General features: G+C 45.0%; 1 protein-coding gene across 1 annotated transcript in view; it reads right to left on the reverse strand.

The window, feature by feature from the left end:
- The window catches only part of LOC126183888 (uncharacterized), an 86,230-nt gene that overhangs the window by 30,930 nt on the left and 35,841 nt on the right, over positions 1-19,459 (reverse strand). The window contains exon 4 of the mRNA XM_049926206.1: positions 15,764-15,962. Within this exon, the coding sequence (XP_049782163.1) occupies positions 15,764-15,962 (199 nt within the window). The remainder of the gene's footprint in view (positions 1-15,763; positions 15,963-19,459) is intronic.

Genomic DNA, 19,459 nt, shown 5'->3' on the forward strand with positions numbered 1-19,459 from the left:
TTATTTGCATCACACTGTTTATAATGAAAGGAGCAAATAAATTAACAAATCAATTTCAGGTAGTAAAATAATGAATTTAAAAATAGGAAAAGTAGGCAATATTGGCACTTTTGAACATCTTAAGATCCTAACTTACAATCTAGGAGGACCGCTGTATAAAATTTTCAGGAGCACTACACCTATCACAGCAATGGCTATCATACTGTCAAGGTAACTATTACAATGTCCAGTAACATTAATATGAGCAATGCCTATGTTCAATGTCAACATGTTATAGCCTCTCATAGACAGGAGGTGGCAGCACTAGCAGTGGACTGTATATAAAGCGTGCCCAGGGAACATGCGAAACAGTGCAGTAGGTGTCGTAATGTGGAAACAGAGCGATTTATCTGACATCCAAATGGGCTTGGTCATTGATTTTCAGGTCAAGAGTGGAAGCATTTCCAAAACGACAAAGCTTGTAAACTGTCTGTGTGTCACGATGGTTAAAGTCTACTCTGCACGGCAAAATAGTCTATCCAAAACCTGTGCCGACGTAACTGTGGTGCACCCTGTGCCATAGATGACAGGGGTGAACAATGGCTGCAGAGATGTGTACAGGCAAACACACATGCAACTGTTGAGCAACTGAGTGCCCAGATAAAGCAAGAGTGTCTCCTCAAAGACCGTTCAGTGAATGTTGCTGCTTATGGGCCTCTGCAGCAAGCACATGGTTCATGAACCCACACTGACTGCTGTCACCAGTGAAGAAGGCTGGAATTTGCACATCAGTACCATAGCTGGATGTCCACTGAGTGGCGACAGGTGGCCTTTTCATATGAATTATGTTTTATGCTCAATCAGACAGATGGCCATTGGCATGTACAGCGTGAAACATCTGAAAGCAAATATCTGCAACAATCGTCAGAAGGTTCCAGCCTGGAGGAGGGAGCGTTATGGTTTGGGAAATGGTTTTGTGGCATTCCCTGACTGATCTTGTCATTCTGAAAGATACAATGAATCAACATGTGAGTGGATCTATCCTTGGGAACCATGTCCACCCCTACATGCTGTTTGTGTTTTCTCAGCACCAACAGGATAATGCAACAAATCACACAGCTCACAGTGTACGCGTGTGGTTTGAAGAGCACCGCGGTGAGTTTACTGTACTCCCCTGGCCACCCAAGTCCCTGGATTTAAACCCAATTGTGGGACACCTGAATAGGGCTCCTTGCACCTTGGGTCCTCAATCAAGAAACCCAACACACCCAACTGGCCATGGCACTGGAGTCAGCGTGGCTCCACATCCCTGGCAGGTACAGAACCTCACTGACATTCTTCCAGTATGTCTTGCAGGCTTTTGACATGTGGTCGCTGGACTGTGTAATTATGGATTTCATATAAAAATATAATATGAAAGTTCTTAAGTGGCTTATTGTTCTGCAACTAAATAATCATAGGTATTTCTCTGTAATTACTAAAAACCTATGAATCAGAGGACAATGTGTAGCACAGAGATGGTGAGAGTGTGCAGAAATTTTGAGACTTAAAATCCTGAAATACACGCAAATGTGCTCCCTTGATAACATATATGAAGCAGTAAGCATGTCGATTTATAGCATTCTTTCTGGTTTTGATTCATGTTATATGATGTTATTCTGTGAACTCCTGTTTCACTTACGTATTGAAGGTATTTGTCTCTCTTTAGTTTTAAGCATCCTCTGTATGAGGTATTTGTAGGGCTACAGGCAGTGTTGGGGCACAGAAGCCACTGTTGTGACATCAATGCAAACTTCATCACCAATTGTAGCTCCAAGGACTACACCAGACAGAAGATTCCTTGAACCCTAATGAACAATGCTGACAAAGAGAACACTGGGTCGTGGTGTAAATTATAGCAGTTTCTTGTCTGAAGTCTCTAGATGGACCTCCCTTATGAAAGCATCACAAGAGACATCTTTAAATAACGGTTTGAGAACTGTATGGGAGTACTGCATGATCATCACAGTCACAGTTTAATGTGGTATCACTAACAAATGTGTCTGTCATCCCTGCAACAGGCCAATAAAGAGTTAATCCCATCTCAGCTACTGGAAGGAGAGACTTCATAGTGCAGTCTCTGATACTACTAACCATAACCTGTCACTTTTTTTCCAGATGACCTTCTCTCAACAATAGTAGGCTGATTCAGTACCCAATCTGAATACTGATTTGGAGCAAAAGTCAAGAGATACACTCCGCAGCACAACTGCAGCTTGTTTCCAAGGAGGGCGCTGCCAAAGCAAGCACGACCTATGGGCCAGCCCACTGACGTGAGAGTACCAACAAATACTGTGGCCCTGCACTTGGTCCTCCGATTCCTCACTATTCTATAAAGCCTTCAGTACACACCACTGACAGAGCAATTTATCCTGCCTGTCTTTATGTTTTCAATTTAGATCACTCCCTGGACTGTTTTGCACATGCTTATGATGAGTTTTCTATTTCCAACTACCTGGGTCATGTCGTAAGGTCTCCATGATATTACAGCAAACTGACTTGTTGCCATCTTCAGATGGTTCTGTGACAGAGGCTCAGTTTGGGTCAGCATCCTATTTACACTGGCTGTTACCTCATCCATCACTCTGCTCCCATCACAGTGCTTAGATGGATTTCTTCAGCACCTCAACTTGCTTCACTATACAGTGTCCTCCCATTTCTTTAGGTCCTAATGAAACACAAACCAAATGGCAAACTGTGACACAGTGTGTACAAAAAATCTACACACACAGATCTATATCTACACATCTCCAGTAGTCACCACAACTTCCAGTGTGAAGGTGTTTTATGCACATTTGTTCACAGTGCACAGTGCATCTGTAATCAGGACAGCCTTCCAACTGAGATGAACCACCTGGAGAAAACATTCTGAAGGAATACGTACACCAACAAGCAGAGAAGGTGTGTGTTTAGACACATTCCATATAGGCAACAGCAAGAAGAAAATGAGGAGTGCAAATCACAAGCATGCATCCAGTTTTTCAGCAATACCTCTAGAAAAGTCAGCAGAATGTTGGTGTGACACAATATCAAATGTTTATTTTGCCAACCCCCTATGACCTTGACACTACGAAGTTCAGTAAAGGATTAGGGAAACTGTATGCAAGATAGCAGAGAGGTGCCGTGAACATAGAGGCCACACTGAATTACATCAGACCATGGAAACATCATGTTTGAACACAAAATAAAAACTAGCCATAGTGTAAATTACAAAAAATCCAATAGATCTAGGCAATCTTCCTCCTCCTGGATGGCACAATTAAAGAAGTCACTGAAATTCGCTTCAAATATGGTCTACTTAACAAAGACAAAGTCAGCCGCGGAATCTTGCAATGATCCAAGAAAAAGCAAAGTTTTCCCTTACAGTCAGGTTCGTACCCAGCGGCAATAACATGGAGACTTGGGGCTATAGTTCACTGTCCAACACCGCCACCCTCCACTGTACTGGCTTCAGTCAGGGTGAATTGGGAGGGTAATGGCCAACGGGTATAGGACACCAGGCCCTGCAGAGAAGCAGCAATCGGGAACGACCTGAAGATGTTAACAAGTCCTTTTGCTGAAATACCACGGATAACTTATGATGGGATCAGGCAGACACCGAGAATTTACATGTAAGAAATGTGCTGGGAAAAAGTTCCACTGGCCTCTGCACCATCGCCAGTGCAAGAGATCATAAACTCTACATTGAATAGGACAGAAAAGCCACAATAACAACAAAGTGGCTAACTGTGTGGGAAATGCATAGCAGGTCGTGCAACGTTCAACACAAAGGATCCAAATCTCCATAACACCACATTTCACTAATATGTAAATATATATATGCATCTACAAGGAATAGTCCTAAAATTTTAATTATCTCTTCAAAAAAATGAAGATATGTAGATAACTTTTGTTTGTAGGTACATGTCTGCAGTACTGGTAGACACAGGAATCCTTGTTCTACAGTGCCACAGTGCCACAGCTAGAGGAGCCAAAAGAAATAATGCAGACCATTGATAATGTGGAGTACTGCATAATAATTTTATTTCTGCATTTGAAAGGAAACAATGCTGCAACAATCCTGCTAAGTTGATGAAAGTGCGTAGCAATAACGAGTTGTCATATGATACAGTGGTTAGCACCAAAGATGTTTTCCAGTCTGGACAAATAAGTCTGAATGGCGATGAATGAAATGTCAGACCAACTCTCTTTGAAGGACTAGGAATAGCACAAGATGTGGAGAGCCTGGTGCTTAAAGACCAACATAATGAAAAAAGTGTAAATGAGTCATGGATCAATTTTCTACATTTAGCACAACATTTTGAACAAAATAATTGATGCTGCCCGCTGGGTCCCACAACTGCTCCCAACTATTTGGGAAGCCCATCAAACCAAGGCAACACAGGATATATTGCAGCTGCGTCAGACCAATCCTGATTACTTCTTCAACCATATTATCATCTTGTATAAGTGCTGGCTGTATATGATGCCATGACAAAGCAGCAAAGCAAGAAATGAAAATATACAGATTCATCAACATCAAAAAAAGTAAAGTATCAACCATCATCAGGCTTTTTGGGATTGCCAACAGATTAGGTATGTAGGGAGAAAGCCATAAGAGCAGCATACTACCAAAATCTCCTGATGAGGTCACAAGAGTTTCTCAACATGAAGTGTGATGGGATGCTGACCGAGGAGGTGTTTTCTGCTCCACAACACAGGACACAATCACATATGCTACTTATATGGGCTATCAAATTCGTCCCTCCACCATATTCCCCCGTCACGGCAACCACTGACTTCTCTGTTTCCCTCTGGTGAGAAACCATTGTGTGGCAGGCATTTCCATAGTGACAACCTGCTTTTCAAGGTGGAACATTTGCTGAACAGTCAAAACGAAGACCTCTACAATCAAACCTCTGCCATGTCATCCATTGTTGAGAAAAAGTGACACACAGAAGGGTGAATAGTAGAAAAAGATTAACATCGTCACAGAGCCTCATAGCCACAGCTTGATTACCTCAAGTTGATAATTAAAACCTCATGAGTACTCAGTATACGTATGTATAAAAAGAGAAAAGTTATGATAATTTTGTACACTGGGTATATTCAATGGATAGATTAGAGGCATTGGAGCAGCCCTTGAACTACCTAAATTCATGTCATCTCGTAAAACCTCAAGGAGACCATTTAAACGACATTTAAAACAGGCAACTGTGTTTCAACAAATAGAATACAAACTAGAAAAATGACTTCTCTATAAATGATGCCATTTGTCTAGGTTTGGGAGCTGGGTTTTGTACTTTTGTGTTCACTTCTTCAACAAACACATCTCTAACAAAACAAGAAATAGAGAACCCCTGTAAATTCGAAAGAAGTCCATTCTTAGAGGCAAAGGGGCACAAGCACAACCGCCCAATTTCTACTTCACACTTTATTTGTAATTCCCATACATTGGTTCATTTGTGGAACAAGGGCACCAGACATACTCCAGTCCACTGTTGATTTAGACAATATTAAATGAACATTCCACCTTTTTTACAATGCCAAATCAGCCGTGGGCTGGAACATGACTGACGTCCTTCATTCACAAATGAAGCAGTCTGTGGATATTAGAAAAATGATTTTAAGTTGAAATTGTGACGATTGGACTTGTACCCATTATCTCTAAAGGGCAGAATTACTAACACACCTCAGTAGCAACTACTCACACATATTACATTCAATGACTGAAAATTTCTGTTTACTGTACAAAAAGGAGTACTCATTAAAAGAATGCCTGCATTCTTGTGGCAATTAGATAACAGTTGTTATATTATAAATATAAAGGAGGCCATGTAGATATAGCAGAGCACACAGATTTTAAGCAAGAAATGGGAGATAGGCATCAGCTATTTGATGCAACTGAGTAAGGACTAGGTTTCTTCTTCTTCTTCTTCTTCTCCTCCTCCTCCTCCTCCTCCTCCACAGCAGCAACATTCCAGTTAATTTACCTATATTAAATTTAGATCTAATAGGCACAAATACTGAGTTACAATTCTAATACTGTTCCATATTAATGCAGTTTCTAACAGCAGCTTTGCTTTGTTAATACCTGTCTTGGCTCATTATGCATCTCTGAATGGTCTCCTTGTGTTTTAAACAATATTATGAATGAATAGTGGTAAATATAAAACTCTCACTTGACCCATTCTTGAATACTGTGTTGTAACCCAACAAGCAGTGTACCGAAAAAAATGCCTGCCAGACAGACACACAAATAGAGGCCAAATAGACTGTATCTGTTGTGACAGTGCCACAAGATTTAAAAGTGCCGCTACGTCAGTACGCAAACACGGCGATAGAGGTGCTCTGCAGCTCGGCTGAGCGCGGGAGCGCCACCTAGCTAAGAACGGCGCCGGCCGCATGTCACAGCTCGGCAGTGGAGTGACAGATACGGAGTTGGTAGCATGAAACCCACTATTGTTTCTACGTTTGTATATCCACGCATTTTATTAGTGAATTAAAGGTTATAACACTTTTTGGCGACGAGGTCGGATATTTTTTTTCCAGCATTGGAGTATTGTGCGTTCGTGTCTGGGCAGACATGGAACAGCTTCTGCAAGCGCTCATTGAACAACAAACACAGCTGACGGCTGCTATTCAGGCGTTGTCGACGTCGCTTACTCATCGTCTGTCGTCCTCTTCTCCGCCTCCGTTCCCTCCTTACGACGAGGCCGCTGAAGACTGGGAGGATTATGAGAAGCGTTTGCGGCAACACTTCTTGGCTTTCGGCGTTGTCCACGCTCCGATGTGTAAGTCGTTATTTCTATCTTGGATTTCCCCACGGATCTATCAGCTGCTATCTCAGTTAGCCCCTCTGCGGGAACCTGCCTCTCTGTCCTTCCAAGAAATGTGTGACTTATTGTCTAACTATTACTGAAAAAAACACCCACGTCGTTGCCGCCCGCGTGGAGTTCTACCGGTGTCGTAAACAGCCCCATCAATCTTACTGGGCTTGGGCGGCGGAACTACACGGTCTGAGTCGGAAATGTCAATTTGTCACGGACACTCATCATGAGTCTTATGCTGATTCAATGGTTAGGGATGTTATCCTACGGCTTGCTCCTGATAAAGAAGTTCGGCAACGTGCCCTACAACTGCCAAACCCGTCGTTGTCGGAAGTTCTAAGCATCACTCAATCCTTTGAAGTGTCTCACGCTGCTGGCGCGCAAATAGACGCGTGGTGTGATGTCGCCGCTGTACAGTCAACTTTCGACACGGACCATTTGCCTGTTTCCCAGGAGAACGAAGAAGTGGCGGCGGTTCACTCGCGTAAACAACGTCGCGTTGGTCCGCAACGCTCGCAGCGTAAACAGCAACCACAGAAACAGGTTCGTTCCGCCCTTCCTTCTTGTCCACGTTGTTTCGTACAGCATGACAGGGCCGCGTGTCCAAAACGTTGGGCCACTTGTAATTCATGTAGGAAAAAAGGCCACATTGCTTCTGTGTGTCAGTCCCCTAAAGTTCCTGTCGACGAGGACGAGGCATCGGACATGGATGTTAACTGTGTGCTTCCTCAAACAAATAAGTTGTTTGTTACTGTTCATGTTCTGGATAAAGACATTTGCATGCAAGTGGACACTGGCTCTGCAGTAACTCTCATTAATTCTCGCACGTATTTGGAGTTGGGCTCCCCTCCCTTGTCTCCAGTTACGCGACATCTGAGAACTTATAATAAACAGAAAATTCCTATTGTTGGCCAGTTTGATGCTTGCACTGCCTACAAGTCTGTTGTTCGGCCCCTCACGTTTTATTTGGTGGATCATGCGGGCACTGAAAATCTGTTCGGTTATGATGCTTTCCAGTTGTTTGGGTTCTCCATTGATGATGATGTGCACCTCATATCTGAGGATATTCCGTATCAACAGCTGGATGGATTGTGTTCTGAATTCTCGTCCGTGTTCTCTGCTGGTCTGGGTCGTGCCAAGGATTTTGCAGCCCACATTACTCTTAAACCTACAGCTCGCCCTAAGTTTTTCCGGGCACGCCCTATTCCGATGGCGTTGCGTGCACCTGTCAAGGCTGAGATAGACAGGTTAACAGCTTCAGGGATTCTCCTTCCTGTTACCTCCAGCGAATGGGCATCGCCAATCATGGTGGTTTCTAAACCAAACAGGAGTCTGCGATTGTGTGGCGATTTTAAAGCCACTGTCAACGCTCAGAGCCTCATTGACACTTATCCTCTTCCCCTTCCTGAGGAGTTATTTACCAAGCTCGCTGGGGGCCAGTTCTTTTCCAAGCTTGACTTATCGGAGGCGTACCATCAGTTGCCATTGGATGCGTCTTCCAAGGAATTTCTCGTCATCAACACTCCTTGTGGGTTGTATCAGTACCAGTGGTTACCATTTGGTGTCGCTAGCGCGCCGGCCATTTTTCAGCGGTTTTTGGAACAGCTCACGGCTTCTGTTCCTGGCTAAATCAACTACCTGGATGAAACTGTTGTCACGGGGGCCTCCACTGAGGAGCACCTTTGCAATTTGCGTTCATTATTTCGGGTTCTGCATTCGGCTGGGTTGAAGTGCAATCTGGACAAGTCACAGTTCTTCCAACCCTCCATTGTGTATCTTGGTTTCCACTTGTCCCGTGAAGGTATACGTCCTCTACGTCAGCACGTTGCGGCCATTACCGCTCTCCCCCGGTCATCTACGGTCAAAGAACTTCAGGCGTTTCTAGGCAAGATTGCTTATTATCACAAATTCATTCCATCCGCGGCGGCGGTGGCTCATCCTCTGCATCAGCTGTTACGCAAAAACGTTCCTTTCTATTGGTCCGACGAGTGTGAGCAGGCTTTTGTCCGCCTGAAGGCTCATTTGCAGTCGGCACCTTGTCTTGCCACATTCCGTCCAGGTCAGCACTTGGTTCTGGCGACTGATGCGTCACAGTATGGCCTAGGGGCTGTTCTCGCCCATCGGTATGAGGATGGGTCGGAACGACCCATCGCCTATGCTTCCAAGACCTTCAACGATGTCCAACAGCGTGGCGTCGCTTCCGGATAAGGCAGCTCACCGCCTGCAACGTTGGGCCTTATACTTGTCTCGTTTCCACTATGAGATTCACTATCGCCCCACGGCCCAGCACGCCAACGCTGACGCGTTGTCGCGTTTGCCGATGGGCCCCGACCCGGTTTTCGATCGAGATGAACTACTCTGTTTCCACATTGATGAGGAAGAACGTCGTGCGGTTGCGGGTTTTCCGCTTACAGGTTCGCAGGTCGCGTCAGCTACTGCGCGGGACCCGGTCCTGCGTCAGGTGATCGGTTTTGTTCAACAGGGTTGGCCGGACAGGACCAAGGGACGGGCATCGGATCCTCTTCGCAACTACCATGCCTTGCGCTTTCGTCTGTCTGTTCGTGAGGGTGTTGTTCTTCTGGCCACGGATGGCGCATCTCCACGGGTCGTGGTGCCAGCTTCTCTTCGCAAAGATGTTCTCAAACTATTGCATGAAGGCCATTGGGGGATTTCTCGGACGAAGTCCCTGGCCCGCAGGCATGTTTATTGGCCCGGTATCGATTCGGACATCTCCCACATGGTCGCTGCGTGTGGTCAGTGTGCTCAACATCTGGCTGCGCCCCATACAATGCCCTCTCCGTGGCCTGATCCGGCGCAGCCATGGGAACGGGTGCACGCTGACTTTGCCGGCCCCTTCCTCGGCACTTATTGGCTACTGTTGATTGACGCCTTCTCGAAGTTTCCGTTTGTGGTTCGATGTCCGTCACCCACCACTGTGGCGACGACGCTGGCTTTGTCCAAACTCTTTGCGCTAGAAGGTCTTCCATCCACAATTGTCATGGACAACGGCCCTCAGTTCTCTTCGCAGGCCTTCCGTGATTTTTGTACTGGACAAGGGATTCATCAAGTTACAGCACCGCCCTTCCATCCCCAATCGAATGGGGAGGTCGAGCGCCTTGTCCGCACTTTCAAAAGCCAGATGAAAAAATTCCTTACTGATTTTTCTACCGATGACGCTCTGTTGCAATTTCTGAGTTCTTATCGCTTCACGCCTCTGGGTGATTGCAGCCCTGCTGAACTCTTGCATGGCCGCCAACTGCGCACTCTACTGCACCTGTTTCACCCTGTCAGGCCTAGTACTGTGTCCCCTAGTGCGGGAAAATACTCGGTGGGCGCCGACGTGTGGGCACGAGGGTATGGATCTCGCCCTAAATGGATTCCAGGGGTGGTCAAGGCTCTTCGCGGCCGCCGGCTTTGTGAAATACGTACGGACGACGGCATGGTTGTTCGCCATTACGACCAGATGCGCCCACGAGTGGTGGCCATGCCGGTGCCACCGCCCCTTCTTTCGCATCCACCAGCCCGAGAAGCCAGTCCTGTCGCTGCTGCCGATCTCCCGTGCGTGTCGCTGCAGCCAACATCGCTGCCGCTTCCGAGTACGCCGGAACCGGCCCCAGTCGCGACGCCGCCTTCTCCGGGACCCATCTCGCTGGAGCACACCCTCAGGTCCACGACACCTATGGATGCTGCTCTGGAGTTTTCACCCATCATCTCGTCCAGGAGGCACGTTCCACGCACAAGCTTCCGTCCTGGACATTTTCGACCATATTCTCGTGTTTCTCCGCGAGATCTTCTCAGGGTCTCCCAAGAGGCCATGGATGTCTCCGCACTGTCCGTGTCTCCAAGGAAGTGAGTGTCTTTTTTTTTCAAGGGGGGAAAAGTGTTGTGACAGTGCCACGAGATTTAAAAGTGCCGCTACGTCAGTACGCAAACACGGCGATAGAGGCGCTCCGCAGCTCGGCTGAGTGCGGGAGCGCCACCTAGCTATGAACGGCGCCGGCCGCATGTCACGGCACGTCAGTGGAGTGACAGATACGGAGTTGGCAGCATGAAACCCACTATTGTTTCTACGTTTGTATATCCACGCAATTTATTAGTGAATTAAAGGTTATAACAGTATCATGGTTGGGAGCAGTGCGCAATATATAAACCATATGCCAGCAAAGACTGTCATATGCTGGACAGACTCATCATCGGAAGGGTCTCTATAAGACCATGAGTTAACAGTTCACACATCTGCGAAGTCCTCTGTTATGCACAACAGTAATAATGTGTTGACCTTGCTCTGCTGTTGGAGCCTAATTGAAATAATTTAGACTCCCGGGATTTCTCTCGCGGTGAGTGGCTTTCGTGATTTTTTAAAAAAAAAAAAAAAAAAAAAAAAAAAAAAAAAAAAAAAAAAAGGGGGGGGGGGGGGGAATCCAGGCCCCAGCATAGATATAGCTTGTTTCCTCTTACTACGTATTGACACATTAAAATGGTACCCTCGGTATGGATGCCATTTGTAGCTCCTACTGCACTGTGCACAACGGTTTGCAAAGTACAAATTCAGAATCAAACAATGGAAAATCAAGGATGGAATATAACACTATATGAGAAGGAAAGTTGCTACTCACCTTACAGCGCAGATGCTGAGTCGCAGATAGGCACAACAAAAAGACTCTCACAATTAGATCTTTCGGTCATTATGGCCTTTGTCAACAACAGATACACATAAGCGTGTACATGCACGTGTGCGCACGCGCCCACACACACACACACACACACACACAAACATGACTCACACACATGACTGCTGTCTCAGTCCCACATATTGTTCTTGCATTGCCGCTTGGCTCATAGAATCCCCCCTAATGGCCTTACCATCAAATTATCCATCTCTGGCTGCCAACCCTCCTTCCACAATGATTTCCTCCTGCTCAGATTCTGCCGATCCTTAGCCCTCACCAACATAGTCTTGCAAAACCATATCAACCAAAGCCCATACCTCCTTGCAGTACCTTCTCTTCATCTGCAAAATTCTCCTGCTATGCAATCCCAAATTTCTGGAACCCATAACACACATTGAAACTATTGCCTGCAAGAACTTGAGCAACATGCACAACACCACCTCGAAAAGCTCTCCATCCTGCTCACTTCCTACTCCCGCCTTGGAGTACCACTGTCCACCACCTCTACAACCACCTCAAACCTGCCCCATGTCCCCTCATAGCTGACAAACAATGTCTTGCAGACCTACTACATTTACCCCACCCTCCAAAACTCACTCCCACCATCGCACAGAATCCAGAACCTAAACAGACCCGAAACACAGTCATGAACCTTTCCTCCAGGAGCCTTAGCCCCACAGAAATATCAGTCCTTTCCAAAGGTCTCACTTTCGCCCCACTCCCAAATTCAATCATGCAGGATTTGTTCAAGACCTGCTCTCATCCTCCTGGTCCCTACCGTCGAAACGCTTTTTTGCCACCAACTCTACCAATCAGACTCAACCAAAGACCACTATTAAACTTCTTAACATCAAACCTTGCCTCACCATCATTCCCCAAATCCCTCAACATGCAAACTAACCTTACATTTCTAGAATGAGATTTTCACTCTGCAGCGGACTGTGTGCTGATATGAAACTTCCTGGCAGATGAAAACTGTGTGCTGAACCAAGACTCGAACTCGGGACCTTTGCCTTTCGCGGGCAAGTGCTCTACCAACTGAGCTACCCAAGCACGACTCACGCCCCGTCCTCACAGCTTTACTTCTGCCAGTACCTCGTCTCCTACCTTCCAAACTTAACAGAAGCTCTCCTGCGAACCTTGCAGAACTAGCACTCCTGAAAGAAAGGTCCCGAGTTCAAGTCTCGGTCCGGCACACAGTTTTAATCTGCCAGGAAGTTTCATAACCTTACATTTGCAGAAAGAACTGCAGTCTACCATCTAAAATCTGAACCCGACTCCATAACCCTACCTGCAGACAAAGGTTCCACCACTGTTGTTTCGAACCACAACGATTAACTGGCAGAAGGACTCTGCCAGCTGTCACATATTTCCACCTACTAACTTTGCCACAGTGACTCCATTCCAGTAATCCAGCAGGATCTCCAGTCACTACTCAAATCCATAGGCCCGTCCCAGAATCTCTCCCTGGAGTCCATCTCTCTACTCACCCTTACCACTCTCCACACTCCTACTTTCTACATGATTTGTAAAGTCCATAAACCTAACCACCTTGGACACCCCATTGTGGCTGGTTACTGTGTCCCCACAGAGAGAATCTCTGCTCCTGTAGACCAACACCTTCAACCTGTTACCCGGAACCTGACCTCCTATACAAAAGATACCAACCATTTCCTCAACTGACTCTCCTGTCCCTTTACCACACTGTGCACTGCTCGTCACTATTGATGCCACCTCCCTGTACACTAACATTCCTAATGCCCATGGCCTTACTGCTATTGAACACTACCTTTTCCGAAGTCCGACGGATTCCAAACCAAGAACCTCCTTCCTAGTCATCATGACCAATTATATCCTCACCCAGAATTACTTCTCCTTTGAATGCATTGCCTACAAACAAATCCAAGGTTCGTCCATGGGCACTCACATGGCACCATCATATGCCAACCTATTCATGGGTCATCTAGAGGAATTCTTCCTAAGCCCCAGAATCCTAAATCTCTCACCTGGTGCAGATTCAATGACGACATCTTTGCTAACTGGCTCAAAGGTGAAGACATCCTATCCACATTCCTCCAAAACCTCAACAACTTCTCTCCATTTCGTCCACCTGGTCCTACTCAACCCAACAAGCCACCTTCCTAGATATTAACCTCCACCTCAAAGATGGCTACATCAGTACCTCTGTCCATATCAAACGTACTAACAACCACAAATACCTCCACTTCGACAGATGCCACCCATTCCATGCCAAGATGTCCCTTCCGTACAACCTAGCCACCTGTGATGATCACATCTGCAGTGACAAGCAGTCCCTCATGAAATATACAGAGGGTCTCATTGAAGCCTTCACTGACCATAATTATCCTTCCAAACTTGTACAAAAACAAATATGTTGTGCCTTATCTTTCCAGTCTTCCACCACCTCCGAAAGTCCCACTGTCTGGCCACAGAGGAGCATTCCCCTTGTAACTCAGTACCACCCAGGACTGGAGCAACTGAATTACATTCTCCGCCAGAGTTTTGATTACCTCTTGTCATGCCCTGAAATGAGAAATGTCCTAACCACTATCCTTCCCACCCCTCCCACAGTGGTATTCCACTGTCTACCGAACCTACACAACACACTCGTCCATCCTTACACAACCCCTGCACCCAATCCCTTACCTCATGGCTCATATCCCTGTAATAGACCTAGATGCAAGACCTGTCCTATACATCATCCCACCACCAACTACTCCAGTCCGATCACTAACTCACCTATCCCATCAAATCCAGGGCTACCTGTGAAACCAGTCATGTAGTCTACAAGCTAAGCTGTGACTACTGTGCTGCATTCAATGTATGCATGACACCCAGAAATGTGTCTGTCCGTATGAATTGCCACCAACAAACTATGGGTAAGAAACAAGTGGACCACCCTGTTGCTGAACACGCTGCTAAACAATATATCCTTCATTTCACGACTGCTTCACAGCCTGTGCCTTGTGGATCCTTCCCACCAACACCAGCTTTTCTGAATTGCGCAGATGGGAACTTTCCCTGCAACACATCCTACGTTCCCATAACCCTCCTGGTCTCAGCCTTCGTTAGTGACTGTCCTCACCCATCCAGACCCTTCCCTGTTCCCATTCCAGCACTTCACAGCCATCATTCCACCACCACACCCAGTCTTTTTATTTCTTTCCTTTTCCCAATACTACCCCCTCCCCCCCCCCCCGCCGTCCCCACCTCTCCTCTGCCCTCAGTCTAACCTACAGCACTTCACTGTCCACCACCCCCACCACACTATCCCTCCCCTCCCCACCCAGCCTCCTCCTTACCCCCACCCATTTGCCACTCCCATCATGCACTTGTGCTGCGGCTCACAGTGTGGTTTCAGTTGCCTGAGACTGCAGTCATGTGTGTAAATTCAGAACTGAATTTACATGCTACATCATTACATAGATGATTTTGATACTTCTTTACAGCACCAATGCCTCAACCTTTGTAGGATGAAACATACTTTACAGTTTGTGCCCTCTTACTGGCATCTGCCACCTGCTATTAACTTACACTTTATTCCTGCCTGCTTTTATTTCTCTTACGCAGTTCTCTTCAATGGTCCAACATTCATGTCAAGCTGCATCAAATTTACTTATGTAAATTGTGCACCTCTTGTTTAATTTTCAGCTCTGGTCTCTTTTACTACTATATTTTTCTTCTTCCCTTTCCACTCATTTTCATATTTTCAAATAATCTCTCTTGCTGTTACATATTAATTTTGCTAATCTTTGGAAAGTCATTTCCTGCACTCTCTTCCTCCCTTTTGCTAGATAACCTTTGTTCTAAAAGTTAATCTCATTAATTCTTTAACAATATAATTATCATCAGTTGTCTTTTTATGTTCATTTCTCTCATTTCAAATGCTTGCACTAGGCTCATATCACAATAACTTTACCTTTTCTGTTCCACTTCTGTGTATGTTGGCCAATCAACTGCTGATCTCAAATCTGATTCCTAGTCAATTTTAATAAAGCTTTTTTGCTCTCTAGTCTTATAATTTTTATAACTTTTTCCAGCCTAATCACTCCTTCCTTCCTAACTAAAATAAAAAACATCATTCAACACAACACAGATCATTTGTGTTATGGCCTTTTTAATGAAGCAGCATAGTTTGTAAAAGAGGAAATACTTGACCGAATGTAGCTGTTATGAAAAATAAAAGGGAATACACAATGAATGAAAGAAAGAATGAATGCAAGAAAGAAAAGATAGAATTCATACCTCACAGAAGATGCACCTCCAGAAATAAGTGTCTCAGCTTCCTCCGAAAAACTGTTTAGTTCATCTTCACTGACCAGATCATGGAGATCATAAATTTTATCGGGCGTTGTAGCTGTTCGGTCACAAGGAACCACTTCATCACCAACTGTGGCAGGTGATGAAACATTTCGGGTTTCCTCAGGCAATGGAGAAGCAGTTGCTGAAATTGAACCAAAAACCTGTGCTCTTACAAGAAAATATTAGTGGACTATTAATACAATACGTGGAAGGAGTAAATGTAGCTGCTCACATTATAATTGAGGCAATGAGCGGTTGAAAGGTACTTAAAAACAAGACTGGAAATTACTGAAGTTTGGACAATGACATTTTAAAGAGTAGTACTGATTAACACACACTCACCCCCCCCCCCCCCCCAAACACACACTCCGCTCTGTCATATGGATTGGGCGAGAGGAGCAAGTATGGTAGGGAAGGGGTGTAGAGGGTAGGGGTTGGGAAGAGGAAGGGAGGGGATGGGTGGAGAGGAGAGCAGAGGGGGACAAGGGCAGGACAGGAGGGTAACAAGGGAACTGGATAGAGATGTGGTACAGATAATCCTATCTTACTGCAGATGGGGAATTTTCTTGTGGCAAATGAAAGGGGTGAGGTAGGTTGGGGTGGGTAGCCTCCTGGAAGATTGTAGGATTAAAAGATGTTGTAAAGGCAATTCCCTATTATGTAATTCAGAGAAGCTGTTATTTGGGAGGGGCAGTTCCAGGTGGGACAATTTGTAAAGTAGCCATGAAGTGAAGCTTCTGCTCAGTATACATTCTTCCATTAGATGGTTAGCTCTCTTCTAAACAGAGGGGGGAAAAAAGTAGGTGGACAGAGGGAGCAGGAGCAGATGGACAGAGAAAGGGTAGAGCAGCAGGTGGACAGAGAGGCAGGAAGAGCAGGTGGACAGTAAAAGGTTGGAGGAGCTGATGGACAGACAAGGGAGGAGCAGTTAGACAGATAGGGGGGTAGGGGGGGACAGGAGAAGGACCAGATGGACAGAGAGTAGACACTGGAGAAAGTGATAAACGACAGCTAGCTCTAGATGTAGAAAAATGTAAGTCAATGCAGATGAATTGGAGCATTATGTTCAGATACAGCATTAGCAGTGTCCTGCTTGACACAGCCACATCATTTAAATATCTGGACATAATGTAGCAAAGTGAAGGACTGTGGTACAGAAGGAGAATGGTTGACTTCAGTTTATTGGGAGAATTTTGGGAAAGTGTGGTTCATCTGCAAAGGAGATCACATATAGAATGCTCGTGTGACCTATTCTTTAGTATTGCTCGAGTGTTTGGGATTTGTACTAGGTCTGATTAAGGGACTACATCGAAGCAATTCAGAGGTTGGCTGTAAGGTTTGTTACCAGTAGGTTCGAACAACATGCAAGTGTTAGGGAGATGCTTCAGAAATTCAAATGGGAATCCCTGGAGGGAAGGCAAAGTTCTTTTCTGAGAAGCCTACTGAGGAAATTTAGAGAACTGGTATTTGAAGCTCACTGCAGAACGATTCTGCTGTTGTCACCATACATTTTGCATAAGGACCACAAAGATAAGATATGAGAAATCACGGCTCATATGGAGGCATACAGACAGTTGTTTTTCCCTTGCTCTATCTACAATTGGAACAGGAAAGGAAATGATTAGTTGTGGCACAGGGTACCCTCTCCCACACACTGAACAGCAGCTTACGGAGTATGTACATAGATTTAGATGTACACAGAGAGAGGGGGAGAAGGAGATGAGCAGAGAGAAGGGAAGGAGTATATGGACTAATAGAATTGCAATAAATACATACCCGGGCAATGCCGGGTACTCAACTAGTTGTTTATAAGACATGAGCCCCTTACATTTCATTAACGATTCATCTATGGTGATGTTCTGTTTCACAATATATACTTTTTGAACTTTTTATTAAAATACTTTATCCATCTCATCAGTAATATCACCATTTGCAAAATGTAAAAACCTAGCGATTTCCAAAAATATTTGCAGTGGTATCATTTTCCTGACTATCAGTGTTTTAATGATGCCGTTTGACCCCCCCCCCCCCTTTTTCTATTTGTGCCATTATTAAGCATAGTTCAAAATACACATAATTTTATTACAAATGACAGGAATCCAATCCATGTCTCTTAAATTTTATTTCTTGTATTTTCATTGACCATTGCTTGTTCTGTTACCAATTCATTTCTGTGACAATATTATCTTAAAACCCATTGAACATTATATAAAAAAGTGTCCAATGCCTTTGTAGTTCCACAAAACCATTCTAAAATTGTTGCTTTTATGCCATGACTCTGCATATACCGCCAGAATTTTGGCTTATTATTTTCTTATTTCTAAAGCTGTTGCTCCAATGATTGATATTGTCTTCATCGGTGATTAATGTTCTTGGATGCTTTCATACAGGAAAAATAATACCACAACCATTACTATCATCATTGCAACAAGGAGATACACATAACTGAAGTAAGAGAGGATCAAGAATTGTTGACCAACATGTGTGACTTGTATTGTTGTCGTCTGTCCCAAATGATGTACCACGAGCCAAGCTCATCTTGTTTACATGTCTTCCACATGAAGTATCGCAAGGCAGGCTTGTGTTTATTTATAATTTATGGCCCACCTTCCTTAGCACGAGAGATTGCTCATTGAGTCACTACACATTGAAATGCAATCCAGGGACGACCGTTTAATTAAACAGAGGGCTCTGTTAATAGTCCTCAGCTCTCCGATAAAAGCATTACATGTTCCTGGAAATGAATGGTGTTCCTGAGTAGCAAAAAGTAAAAGCATTATGCTTCCTATCCACCGTTTTAGAGCCATCAGTGTAAAATACGATAGCACCCAGACACTCCAGAAGAACTGAAAGAAACAGATATCAAAAGGTCATGGGAGTGAAAGATTCTGGGTCCTTGAAATAGACTGGTCCTAATTTGTGGCTTGAGCACCAACCCAGGAGGGTGGGGTGTGTGAAAACTTGGGGAGCACTTTTTAAGAAGGATAGGTGAAAGTCCTGGCATGGGGATACGAGGCACATATCAACTGGTAATCTCACCCACGGGAGGGTCTCCGGGAGTCGATGTCTCTAGTATGCAAAAAGAGAAGAATATGTTGAATGATCAGGTAATAGTTGAATGGTGATTGCATAGGTACACAAAACTTGGTACCATCAGAACTGAGAGAGAAGAGCCCTGCTTCAGAAAAGAGGCTGTCTACGAGACAAGTCCTGCAGGCACCAACAGCCAATTGAACATCATAATGATAAACTGGATCTAATAATTTCAAATCTGAAGGTGCTGCCAAGCCATAAATCTGGCAACCACAGTCCAACAGGGACTGAACCAGAGCCTGTAGATACAAAAGAGAGCAGCGTGATCTGCATCCAAGAGGAGTTGGCGAGGAACCAGAGTGTGTTAAACTTTTGCATGCAGTTGGTTTTTAGTTGGCAAAAATGGGGCAGCCAAATCAGCTACTTGTCACAGAGGAGTCCGAAAAAGCAGGACTGTGAAACTATGTGATGTGTAACCAAATAGAGTTCTGGGTCAGTATGGACCTTAGTGCAACGACAAAAACACATTATCTGCTTTTTGCAGGAGTGAATTGGAAACCATAGGAAAGAGTCCAAGCAGAGGCCAATAAGAGGGCACTTTGGTGC

Source organism: Schistocerca cancellata, chromosome 1 (assembly GCF_023864275.1).
Source record: "Schistocerca cancellata isolate TAMUIC-IGC-003103 chromosome 1, iqSchCanc2.1, whole genome shotgun sequence".
Taxonomy (NCBI): Eukaryota; Metazoa; Arthropoda; class Insecta; order Orthoptera; family Acrididae; genus Schistocerca; species Schistocerca cancellata.